Genomic DNA, 11,765 nt, shown 5'->3' with positions numbered 1-11,765 from the left:
CCGCCATTTAATAAGATCATGGCTGATCCGATCATGGACTCAGCTCCACTTCCCTGCCCGCTCCCCATAACCCCTTATTCCCTTATCGGTTAAGAAACTATCTCTGTCTTAAATTTATTCAATGTCCCGGCTTCCACAACTCCCTGAGGCAGCGAATTCCACAGATTTACAACCCTTGAGAGAAGAAATTCCTCCTCATCTCAGTTTTAAATGGGCGGCCCCTTATTCTAAGATCATGCCCTCTAGTTCTAGTCTCCCCTATCAGTGGAAACATCCTCTCTGCTACTTGTCAAGCCCCCTCATAATTTTATATGTTTCGATAAGATCACCTCTCATTCTTCTGAATTCTGATTGGTGGGGGAAGGCGGGGCGCCACAAGAGTGGGCAACCAATGGGGGGGACCTGGAAAACGTTACAAATGTAGCCGGTTTTAAGCACGTGCAGGTGCAGGGAAATGGCTGGGGGAGGACGTTCCATCTGTAACGTTTTACAGTTTTGACGAAAGATCGCAGACCTGGAACGCTAACTCTGCTTCTCTCTCCACAGATGCTGCCTAGCTCTTCTGAGTATTCCCAGCATTTTCTGCTTGCACTTCAGATTTCCAGCATCCGCAATATCTTGCTGTTTATAAACGGAGTTGGGTATGCTTCTGTCAGGTCTCAGGTGGCTCCTTGCGTGGGGAAGATCAGCTGTGCCACACGGGGAGGAAGAGGGGTCAATTTATCAAGGCGCAGGTTTGAGGCAGGGGTCGTGACTCAGCCACCCCTTATATCAACTGACCAAAATACAGAGGTAAAGAAAATTGGGTGGTTTCTTCTAACGGCTGATCCACAACGCCACAGTTATACCCAGTCAGTAAGCTGAAAATCCAATCCCGTAGGGCTCAGGTTTCTTAAAGGTGCAACACCTATACTGGGCTGAAATCGTGCCGTGACAAATTAGCAATAAACACTTCAACAACTTGCACTGCAGCAAGTGAGAGTCTAACCGTCGCCCCATGACGTTCAATGGCATTACCATCACCCAATCCCCCACCATCAACATCCTGGAAGTTACCATTGATCAGAAACATAATTGGACCAGCCGCATAAATACTGTGGCAACAAGAGTGGGTCAGAGGCTGGGTACCCTATGGCAACTGTCTTATCTCTTGACTCTCCAAAGCCTTTCCATCATCTACAAAGCATAAGTCAGGAGTGTGATGGAATACTCTCCACTTGCCTGGATGAGTACAGCTCCAACAACACTCAAGAAACTCGTCACCATCCAGAACAAAGCAGCCCGCTTGATTGGCACCCCATCCACCACCTTAAACATTCACTTCCTCCATCACCGGTACACCGTACCTGCAGTGTGTACCATCTACAAGATGCACTGCAGCAACTCGCCATGGATTCTTCGGCAGCACCTCCCAAACCCGCGACCTCTACCAACTAGAAGGACAAGGGCAGCAGGCGCATGGGAGCACCATCACCTGCAAGTTCCCCATCAAGTCACACACCATCCTGACATGGAAATATATCGGCCGTTCCTTCATCATCGCTGGGTCACAATCCTGGAACTCCCTCCCTAATAGCACTGTGGGAGTACCTTCACCACACGGACTGCAGCGGTTCAAGAAGGCAGCTCACCACCACCTTCTCAAGGGCAATTAGGGATGGGCAATAAATGCTGACCTTGCCAGTGACACCCACATCCCGTGAATGAAGACATTTTTTAAAAACACACTCATTGCGGCAATTGCTTTGTCCAATACTTTACCAACTGGGTTCACTAGTTTATTCCATGGCATGATTTTTTACCTCACAGGTGATTTGGCCACGGTGGATTTTGGAAAAGCCTAACTGTATCTGGACACTGAGTAAAGGAGGAAGGATGCTGTCTTTTTATAACAGGTCCGTGTTAAAAAAAAAACAGTAGATATATCATTTGTGAGAGATTATGCCAAGTGGTGTAAAGTTACTTTTCTTGTGGTATTGGCATTTCAAGCACAATTCTTCAGACGCATCGGTACTCAGAATATGCCCTTGGCAAACGTTGTGCCTTCCTTACATTTAACAGCCATCAGACCACAGCTTATTCTTATCAGCTTTAATACCCTGATATCAGATCCGCTGTCTGATTACTCGATAAATACCCTGCAAGGGGACTGATCTTACATAAAACTGCAGTAAATCACCCCCAAAATAATCAGAGAAATGTGAATTCCTGAGCAACGCATTAAATGTAATCATAAATTACTTATATTGAAAGACTGATGACGAAAAATGTAAAGCAATAAATTGCAATGAATTGCCATATTGGCAGATGTAAGCCTGAAAACTACTGGGAACAACATTAGTGTAAAAATACCAACGGCAATACTTTAACACAAGATAAATACTGCGGATGCTGGAAATCTCAAATAAAAACAGAAATTGCTGGAATGTTTCCCTAGCCACTGACTCCGTCCTTCTCCCCAATTCTGTCTGGGGCTGAACAAGGCTGTTCGCAACCTTAGTGTCATATTTGAGCTTCCAACCACATATCCGCAGCGTAACTAAAACCGTTTATTTCCGCCTCCATAACATTGCCGGTCTCCGACCTTGCCTCAGCTCATCTGCTGCTGAAGCCCTCATCCATGCCTTTGTTACCTCTAGACTTGACTATTCCAATGCACTCCTGGCTGGCCTCCCACATTCTACCTTACGTAAACTTGAGGTCATCCAAAAATCGGCTGCTCGTGTCCGAACTCGTACCAAGTCCCACTCACCCATCACCTCTGTGCTCGCTGACCTACATTGGTTCCCATTTAAGCAATGCCTCGATTTCAAAATTCTCATCCTTGTCTTCAAATCCCTCCATGGCCTCGCCCCTCCCTATCTCTGTAATCTCCTCCAGCCCCACAACCCCCCCACCGAGATGTCTGCATTCCTCTAATTCTGCCCTCTTGAGTATCCCTGATTATAATCACCCAACCATCGGTGGCCGTGCCTTCTATTGCCTCAGCCCCAAACTCTGGAACTCCCTGCCTAAACCTCTCTGCCTCTCTACCTCTCTTTCCTCCTTCAAGACGATCCTTAAAACCTACCTATTTGACCAAACTTTATGGCCACCTGTGCTGATTATACTTATGCGGGCTCGGTGTCAATTTTTTATCTCATAATACTCCTGTGAAGTGCCTTGTGACGTTTCGCTATGTTAAAGGCACGATATAGATGAAGTTGTTGTTGTTATTTGCTCCAGTTCACATATATTTCAGGGGCTCACTTCTGCCTAGAAGTAGCAACCACTGCCCCAATCAATCCACAAAACCCCAGAAATAAAAGAGGGAAAACTAATCTGAATCGTCACACCTGTGGCCCAGATCCATACAACTATACTTCAAACATATTTTCTTTAGCTGACAGTACTTAGATGAAGGGGCGCCAAGACCTGTTGTGCAGCACACCACCAAGGTTAGGAGAGGAGATGAAACTAAGCTCACTTTTAATGGCCTGTAGATATCAAAATAGATGCAGGCCCCAAGTTTCCACATGATTTGCTCCTGATTTTTAGGAGCAACTGGTATAGAAAGGAGTATCTTAGAAATCGGAATTCTCGTCATTTAGTTTGCTCCAGTTCTAGTCAGTTAGAACAGTTTCACTTTGGAACAGAATTTTTTTTCAAAAGGGGGCGTGTCCGGCCACTTACGCCTGATTTCAAAGTTTCGTCAGTGAAAACTTACTCCAAACTAACTTAGAATGGAGTAAGTGAAGATTTTTGTACGCTTGAAAAAACCTTGTCTACACATTAAAAAATCAGGCGCAGGTTACAAATTAGGCGTCGGGAACGGGGGGGGGGGGGAGGGGAAGGGAAGTCATTAAATTCTACAATAAATCCTTAGTTATACTTGTACAAATATTATACAAATAAATCCAACCTGAATAAAAATTTATAAGCAAAGAAAAGATTAAATAAACCATGTTCCTACCTGTGTGAAAGTTCTTCAGGCAGGCCTTTCAGGAAGCGGTTTGCCGTCGGGACCGAAGGCTGAACGGGTCGGGTCAGTTCGGGTCGGTGGGGGGGGGGGGGGGGGGGGAAGAGGGAGAGGGAGGTCAGGTCGGGGAGAGGGAGGTCGGGGACAGGGGGGGGGGGGGGGGTGGAGGTCGGATCCAGTCCGGGGGCGGGGGCGGGAGTAGAGTCGGGTCGAGTCGGGGGGGAGCGGGAGCGGGAGCGGCAGCGGCAGTCGGGTCCGGTCCGGGGGGGGTGGGGGGGGGGAAAGCAGGAGCGGCAGCGGCAGGCGGGTAGAGTCGGGTCTGGTCCGGGGGGGGAGGAGCAGCAGCAGCAGCGGCAGTCGGGTCGGGTCGGGTCCGGGGGGGGACGGGGGGTGGAAGCAGGAGCGGCAGCGGCAGTCGGGTCGAGTCCGGGGGGGTGGGGGGGGGAAGCAGGAGCGGGAGTCGGGAGGAAGCAGAAGCTGGCCGTGGGAGGAGCCTTATTCACGCAGCCCCAGTGAGGCCATTGGGCCAGGGCTAGGGGCTGCGTGCTTCGGGCCCCTCCCACACAGTTTCGGGCGCCTGGAGCTACTGCACTTGCGTGCCCACTGTAGCGCGCATGTGCAGAGGTCCCGGCACTGTTTTCAGCGCAGGGACCTGGCTCCGCCCCCCTACAGCTCCTGCTGCGCCGCGCCGCGCCGAGGACCAGAGGACCTGCAGGGAGGTGGAGAATATGGAGGGTTTTTTTAGGCGCACTTTGTGGCGCGAAAAACGGGCGTCCAGGTCGGGACTGCTCGAAACTTGGGCCCGCAGAGAGGAAGGCCCTTGAAGCTCACCCATCCAGATACAAACCCTGCCCTCACCCAGTCCTGGTATCTGTATCCCAAATAATTCTTGGAACTCTGCCTCTAGCCAGAACTTCATGCCGAGCCGATTGTGGGAAGGAGGGAAAAGTGAGGGAGGCTTGGAACTTCTGAGGAACTAATAATTGAGATGTGGAGACAGTGTGACAAGCCTTGATTTGAATATGGTGAAGGTGCAGGGTGAAGGAAAGAAAGACTTGCATTTATATAGCGCCTTTCACGACCACCGGACGTCTCAAAGCGCTTTACAGCCAGTGAAGTACTTTTGGCGTGTAGTCACTGTTGTAATGTGGGAAACGCGGCAGTTCGCGCACAGCAAGTTCCCATACACAGCAATGTGATAATGATCAGATAATCTATTTTTGTTACGATGATTGAGGGATAAATATTGACCAGGACACCGGGGATAACTCCCCTGCTCTTCTTCGAAATAGTGCCAAGGGATCTTTTACGTCCTCCTGAGAGAGCAGACGGGGCCTCGGTTTAACGCCTCATCTGAAAGACGGCACCTCCGACAGTGCAGCACTGCCTCCGCACTGCACTGGAGTGTCAGCCTGGATTTATGTGCTCAAGTCCCTGGAGTGTGACTTGAACCCACAACCTTCTAGGGAAGGGGAAACGCTGGCAACAAAGGAGGAATTCTCTCCCTCCAAAGCAAACATCTTGCTTCTTTGGGCCACTCACTCTAATGGACTCTGCTGTGGATCTTCCTATTTGGTCAACACTCATGCCAGCTGGCATGGCGATACCGCTTGGACGTTAGTGTCCTCGATCAGACCAATATCTCCAGCATCGAAGCACTGACCACACTCGACCAGCTCCATTGGGTGGGCCACATAGTTCGCATGCCTGACACAAGACTCCCAAAGCAAGCGCTCTACTCGGCTCCTACACGGCAAACGAGCCCAAGGTGGGAAAAGGAAATGTTCCAAGGACACCCTCAAAGCCTCTTTGATAAAATGCAACATCCCCACCGACACCTGGGAGTCCCTGGTCAAAGACTGCCCTAAGTGGAGGAAGTGCATCCGGGAGGGCACTGAACACCTCGAGTCTCGTCGCCGAGCGCATGCAGAAATCAAGCGCAGGCAGCGGACGGAGCGTGCGGCAAACCTGTCCCATCCACTCCTTCCCTCAACAACTGTCTGTCCCACCTGTGACAGAGACTGTAATTCCCGTATTGACCTGAGAACTCACGATTTCGAGGGACTGCCTATGATGATGATGATGATTATGACCGTTTGGACACCTCAGCGTACTAAATAGTCCCCATCAACACAACTGTCCGAAAATATTTATTGCCAGCGAGAAACACAGCAAACAAGTATTAGAGACAGAACATCATATAACAGGCAGTAGGATATGAAACTCATATGATACCTCTCACACATTACTGAGCCTACTAATCTAGTAATATTAGTAAATTTAAGGGGTAATTTGGCAAATTAACGCTCGTGCTATGCAGCCTTGTCCAACGGAAACACCTATGTGGAATTTGTGCCTGTACCTCACCGCCAATGTTTCCCCTCATTTTTATTTGGTGCAGGTTCCCTTTAAATTTGCCGTGCAGCCACGCATGTGTGGCACCTTTTCCAGCAGCAGCAGCTGGTGAGGGGCCTGGGGAGGCAAGACCTCCTGATCGATCCGCAGCACCTTAGGGGGAACAATGCTTACCGCCATCCCCCCCTCTCCCCAACAATCTTCCGGCCATTACTGTCAAAGGGTGGAATTCATTAGGTTGTGGGTGCTGTCAGCGAGCGAGGTTCTGTGCCAGGAACGCTCATTCGTGGTACTGCCCCTTTAAGAACCTCCGACACCTGTATCCTCCACATGTTGCTCATCAATCAGACAAAGCCCAGTTCGGATATTCTCTTACCTTGCAGACACGAGCCACTCTAGTAACCAGAGGCTTCCCATTAAAGGCGTTCTCCTCTCCCAGCTTCTCCGTGAAGAATAAGTAAATCTTGTCATCGTCTCCCACGGAGCTGTTGACACTTTCCGTCACCAGCACCGAGTCAATAAAGTTCACCTCTGAAAAGGGGGGAAAGAGCAGCGAGTGTATTCATGAGCCGCTGACGGAGGTAAAAGCACAAAAGCCGGCAACCTGAAAACGTTTTGCAAGGCTGGGAGTCACAGCAAGGGATGAGAAGTGAAGAGCAGATTGAAGTTAACCCGTCTTTCCTCAGTCAAGGGGCTGACTGATCCCATCGTACATTTGCAGCATTCTGCTTTTATTTCAGTGAGATAGATTCAAGTGCGAATAAACTCTGGTCTCTTAATAATGGGGCTTCCATCGGACGAATGCCTCCGACCCGAAAATGTTTTGCAAAAGTACCTGGTGGTCCCGGAGGCGCCTTCGATTCCACGTGCAGCGGACAGGGACAGGACTTTCCCGCACGTACGGACATGCTGGAGTCACGTGGGCCTGGACCACCAATCACAATGCAGTATTCCCATTGACAATAATGGGAACTCTGTGTTTCTCCGAGTTCCCATTATTATCAATGAGAATAAACGCCTAAGACAAGAAACACAGCTTAATAAATAAGGAAAACACCTCACATATTTAAAATTAATTGAAATTAAAGTTAATTAGATGTTTTGGAGAAAAAAATATTTTTTGAAATTTTTTTTAATGTGTTTTACAGTTTAAAATACACTTAGCTTAATTAACATAAAATGTGTTTTTAAATTTAATTTTTATATGTTTTAAAACTCTTACGCTGGTAAAAGTAAGCTATGCGCCTGCTTTTACCAGGCGTAAGAGTTTGAAGGACATTCGCTGGGCATGAGTTGGGCAAATAGCCCAATCTCTCCCGCGCGGATGTCCTTCTCCCGGGGATGTGGAATATCTGTCTCGAGAAATCTTGACGGATTGGAAAAGCCGGTTTTCGGTGCATGCGCACCGCGCCCTGAAAACTGGCTTTTGCGAGGCCTTGCCGGATCTGTGCACACTCCATACGCACCCGGCAAGGCCGGAATTTCAGCCCCAATAGCAACAAATTGTCCCTTTTCGATTCAATTTTGATTATTATTCTCAGGACACAGGCATCACTGGCATGGCCAGCATTTATTGCCCATGCCTGGTTGCTTCAGAGGGCAGTTGGTGTGAACTGGAGTCACATGTAGGCCAAACCGGGTAAGAACGGCAGGTTTCCTTCCCTGAAGGACATGTGTCATGGCAACTGGGAGCTGTGTCACCTCTGTGGAGAATCAGTGCAGGTTTACTCTGCAAACAAGCTATCATTTATTTATGCCTTTGAAGTACGACAGGTTTGCAAAAGGGATGGTCCGAGCAGAATTTTAAAAAGCAGAGATTAGGAACAGATAACCAGATTATATATATTAATACAAAGGGTCATGGACCTGAAACGTTAACTCTGTTTCTCTCTCCACAGATGCTGCCTGACCCGCTGAGACTTGCAGCATTTTCTGTTCTTAATTCAGATTCCAACATCCGCAGCTTTTGTGTATACATATTTTGTACTGGGTTGATATCTTGGTTACAATGGAGGATAGATCTGGAGGGGGGTGGCGGATTTAGCCCAGAGAATAGGTGCAAAATGCACACCTACATAAGAGCATAAGAATTAGGAGCAGGAGTAGGCCATTCGGCTCCTCGAGCCTGCTCCGCCATTCAATGAGATCATGGCTGATCTTCTACCTCAACTCCACTTTCCTGCACTATCCCCATATCCCTTGATTCTCTTAACATCCAAAAATCTGTTTTGAATATACTCAACGACTGAGCCTCCACAGCCTAGGCCAATTCTAAGGCAAAGACCCCAGTAGGGGTAGCAGGTTCAAGGAGGGTGCAGACAGTGGCTGAAGCTCAGACTGGGCCTCAGGTCAGATATGGACACAGGGCATGTTTAACGTCAAGCACCCATCGGGTTGGCTTTGGGTGCACTGCTCAGATTGGGCGCAGATTCAGACTGAGAGTTGTCCCCGCAAAGTCTGGGAGCATTTATCAGGACCAATAATGAGAGTTTTGGCAGCCAACTGGATTAATTAGACCGCTTAAAACGAATAGAGCAACACTCAATTTTTTACTGCAGATTTACAACGGCAAATTCACTGATCTCACACTGGGATTCACACTTAAAGTGAGTTGGAGATAGGGCTATAACCCTACAGTGACGATTTCCCTTTAAACGTAGCTCCTCACAGAGAGAGCAGTACTGAATCTACCTTAAATGATATAGATAAGCCAATCTGGTCAGATATTTAAATCCAAATATCATTAACATTAAATTATAAAAAGATCCACTGTACTGTAGTTATAGTAAATACCAGGAATTTTCATGGTCATGTTTTTACAGTTAAAACAGTGCCTCTTAAAACTCTTATGTTCCATTTAATCACAGCATGGTACAGCACAGAAGTGGTCCATTAGGCCCATCGGCTCTTTGATAGAGCTGTCCAATTAGTCCCACTCCCCTGCTCTTTCCCCATAGCCATGCAATTTTTTTTCATTTCAAGTATATAATCCAATTCCCTTTTGAAAGCTACTATTGATTCCTATTAATAGTGTGATCTGGGATATTTACCACAGGGCATACAACATTTTGGCTTGTAACTGCTCAGCTGCCAGGGATCCAGTCAGAGTGAGGGTTGATGCTGTAGTTATGGTTAGTTCACATACATGAATGGGTTTCAAACAGGTGGTGCCAAACACACAGGAAACAAACAAAAAAAGAAGGTTCAAAAGATATTAAACACAAGGGACATTAGGTCTTTGTGGACCATGCATGGAATTTTTACAATTCTTTTGTTACTATTGCTCTTTAAAGACTGTTATACATTCCATTCCTAGCGTACATTGTGTGTGGTACAATGTGCATGGTTCTGTGTGATCTGTGTCCAACCTTTAATGTGGGTCACCTTGGGCTGTGCTAGGAGCAGGGATGGCTCTTCTCAATGGGCAACAACAGCCAAAATAGCCGGGTTTAATTCAACCCTCTTTTTCAAATGAGGTGACAAAAGACCCTAGCGTTACATAAGAACATAAGAAATAGGAGCAGGAGTAGGCCATATGGCCCCTCGAGCCTGCTCCGCCATTCAATAAGATCATGGCTGATCATCGACCTCAACTCCAGTTTCCCACCCGATCCCCATATCCCTTAATTCCCTAAGTTCAAAAAAATCTATCGATCTCAGCCTTGAATACACTCAGAGACTCAGCATTCACAGCCCTTTGGGGTGGAGAATTCCAGGGATTCACTACCCACTGAGTGAAGAAATTCCTCCTCATCTCAGTCTTAAATGGCCAACACCTTATCCTGAGACTGTGACCCCCTAGTTCTAGACACTCCAACCAGGGGAAACAACCTCCTGCATCTACCCTGTCAATGCCCTTCAGAATCTTGTATGTTTCAATGAGAAACGTTGGGGATAAAATTGAGGACGTGCAACTTCATTCCAGGACAGGTTGTCTCAGAAAGATTACAATAAGATTGAATGAAAGAATGAATTACTTTTCTTACCATTCAGTGAGTATGGAAGGGAATCGTCCATCCTGAACGAGCGTTGTTGAAAGCTCCTTTTGATGTCCGCCAGTCCACCGTGGAACTTATAGAGCGTGGCGGTGTAGATTTTATTGTCTGTGTAAAGAGTAGATTGCGGAGGTTTGTGTAGTTCACAATTTTAGGCCAACATCATGTCTCTGCTGCTAACTTAAAAGCAACTTTTGAAGTGCATGACTGCCCTTGAGAGCAACAGAAATATTTCCGGGAATCTGAGGAGTTCACAAGGCAAGGTTAAGGAAGTTCTGCTTGGTTTCGTTAATAAAAAGAGGCGGCTGAGGTGATCAAATTGAAGTCTTCAAGACAATGAAGGGAATTAATAAAGACTATCGAGGCAAATTGGTCGCTAATGCCAAGGGTTCAAATACCAGGAGATGCAAGTTAAAAATGAGTAATATGGAAAGTTCCAACAGAACTTTTTCACACAAAGTATATAGGATTGGAGAACTGATCAACATAGAAGATCTCTAAAGTGGGATAGCATAAGTTCTCAGGATCTCTGAAACGCTGGTAAGGCCACATTTATTGCCCATCTCTAGGTGCCCTAGCTTCTGGTCAATTGAGTGGATTGTTATGCCAATACAGAGGGCATTAAGTGTCAACCACATAGGTTGTGGGACTGGAATCACAAGAAGGCCAAAACCAGAAACTGGGGGTAAGTTCCTCTCCCTGCAGGACATCAGTGAGCTAGTTGCATTTTTATAACAATATGACAGCTTCCGTGGTCACTTTTTCTGGTGCTAGTCCCCAAATGACCAGATTTGTTGGAACTGCATTTCAGAAGCTGCAATGGTGGGATCTGAATCACTAGACCACTACCATAACCACTCCACTATAGTGCGATAATGAGGCAATTAGATGCATTCCTGGTGATAAAAAGTATTAAGGGACATGGAGAGAAGGTAGGTAGATGGCAGTGAGATGTACCAGAAAGGTATTTACTTGATAGTCTTTTCCTGTTCCTACAAACTTTTATATTCTTCTGTCGATGAGTTAGCAGCTCTAGGAAATCATTTGCCAAGCAAAAATATCCTCATAAAACAGGATGGTTATTCAACAGGATTACATAGTGTCATGTATGCACCTGTGAGGATGCTCACAGGTTTGTAGAGCTGTTGCACCCCGAAACCTCCCTCGGGAGCCAGCGCCTCACAACTTGAGCCACCTCAGGGAAATCCCCTCCGTGCCTTTCAGTTCTGCGCGGAGGGGTTTCCTGTACAGGCTGCTCGCTCCTGCACACTCTCAACCTTGCCATCCTCGTCTGCCGTCCGGACACGCCATGGTGTACCATCTTGCCATCCGGAGGAGGCGGAAGTCCCCGATGGAGTGCACTCTACGTGGGAGTCCTCCCACTATTTATCAGGGACTTGGCCTGGAGGGTGATGCAAGGAGCAGTTCCGTGCAACAAATTTTTAAGCAGGTTCACG

At 47.4% G+C, this 11,765-nt stretch overlaps 1 protein-coding gene across 1 annotated transcript in view; it reads right to left on the bottom strand.

Moving 5' to 3' along the window:
* sema4gb (sema domain, immunoglobulin domain (Ig), transmembrane domain (TM) and short cytoplasmic domain, (semaphorin) 4Gb) overlaps window positions 1-11,765 on the bottom strand; it is a 254,681-nt gene that overhangs the window by 74,684 nt on the left and 168,232 nt on the right. Inside the window, exons 7-8 of the mRNA XM_070876489.1 lie at window positions 10,300-10,416; window positions 6,690-6,844 (exon numbers count right to left, since the gene is read on the bottom strand). Coding sequence (XP_070732590.1) covers window positions 6,690-6,844; window positions 10,300-10,416 — 272 coding nt within the window. The remainder of the gene's footprint in view (window positions 1-6,689; window positions 6,845-10,299; window positions 10,417-11,765) is intronic.

This window comes from Pristiophorus japonicus, chromosome 3 (assembly GCF_044704955.1).
Source record: "Pristiophorus japonicus isolate sPriJap1 chromosome 3, sPriJap1.hap1, whole genome shotgun sequence".
Lineage (NCBI taxonomy): Eukaryota > Metazoa > Chordata > Chondrichthyes > Pristiophoridae > Pristiophorus > Pristiophorus japonicus.
The sequence above is the reverse complement of the archived record's forward strand: the minus strand, read 5'-3'. Positions and strand labels throughout refer to the sequence as shown.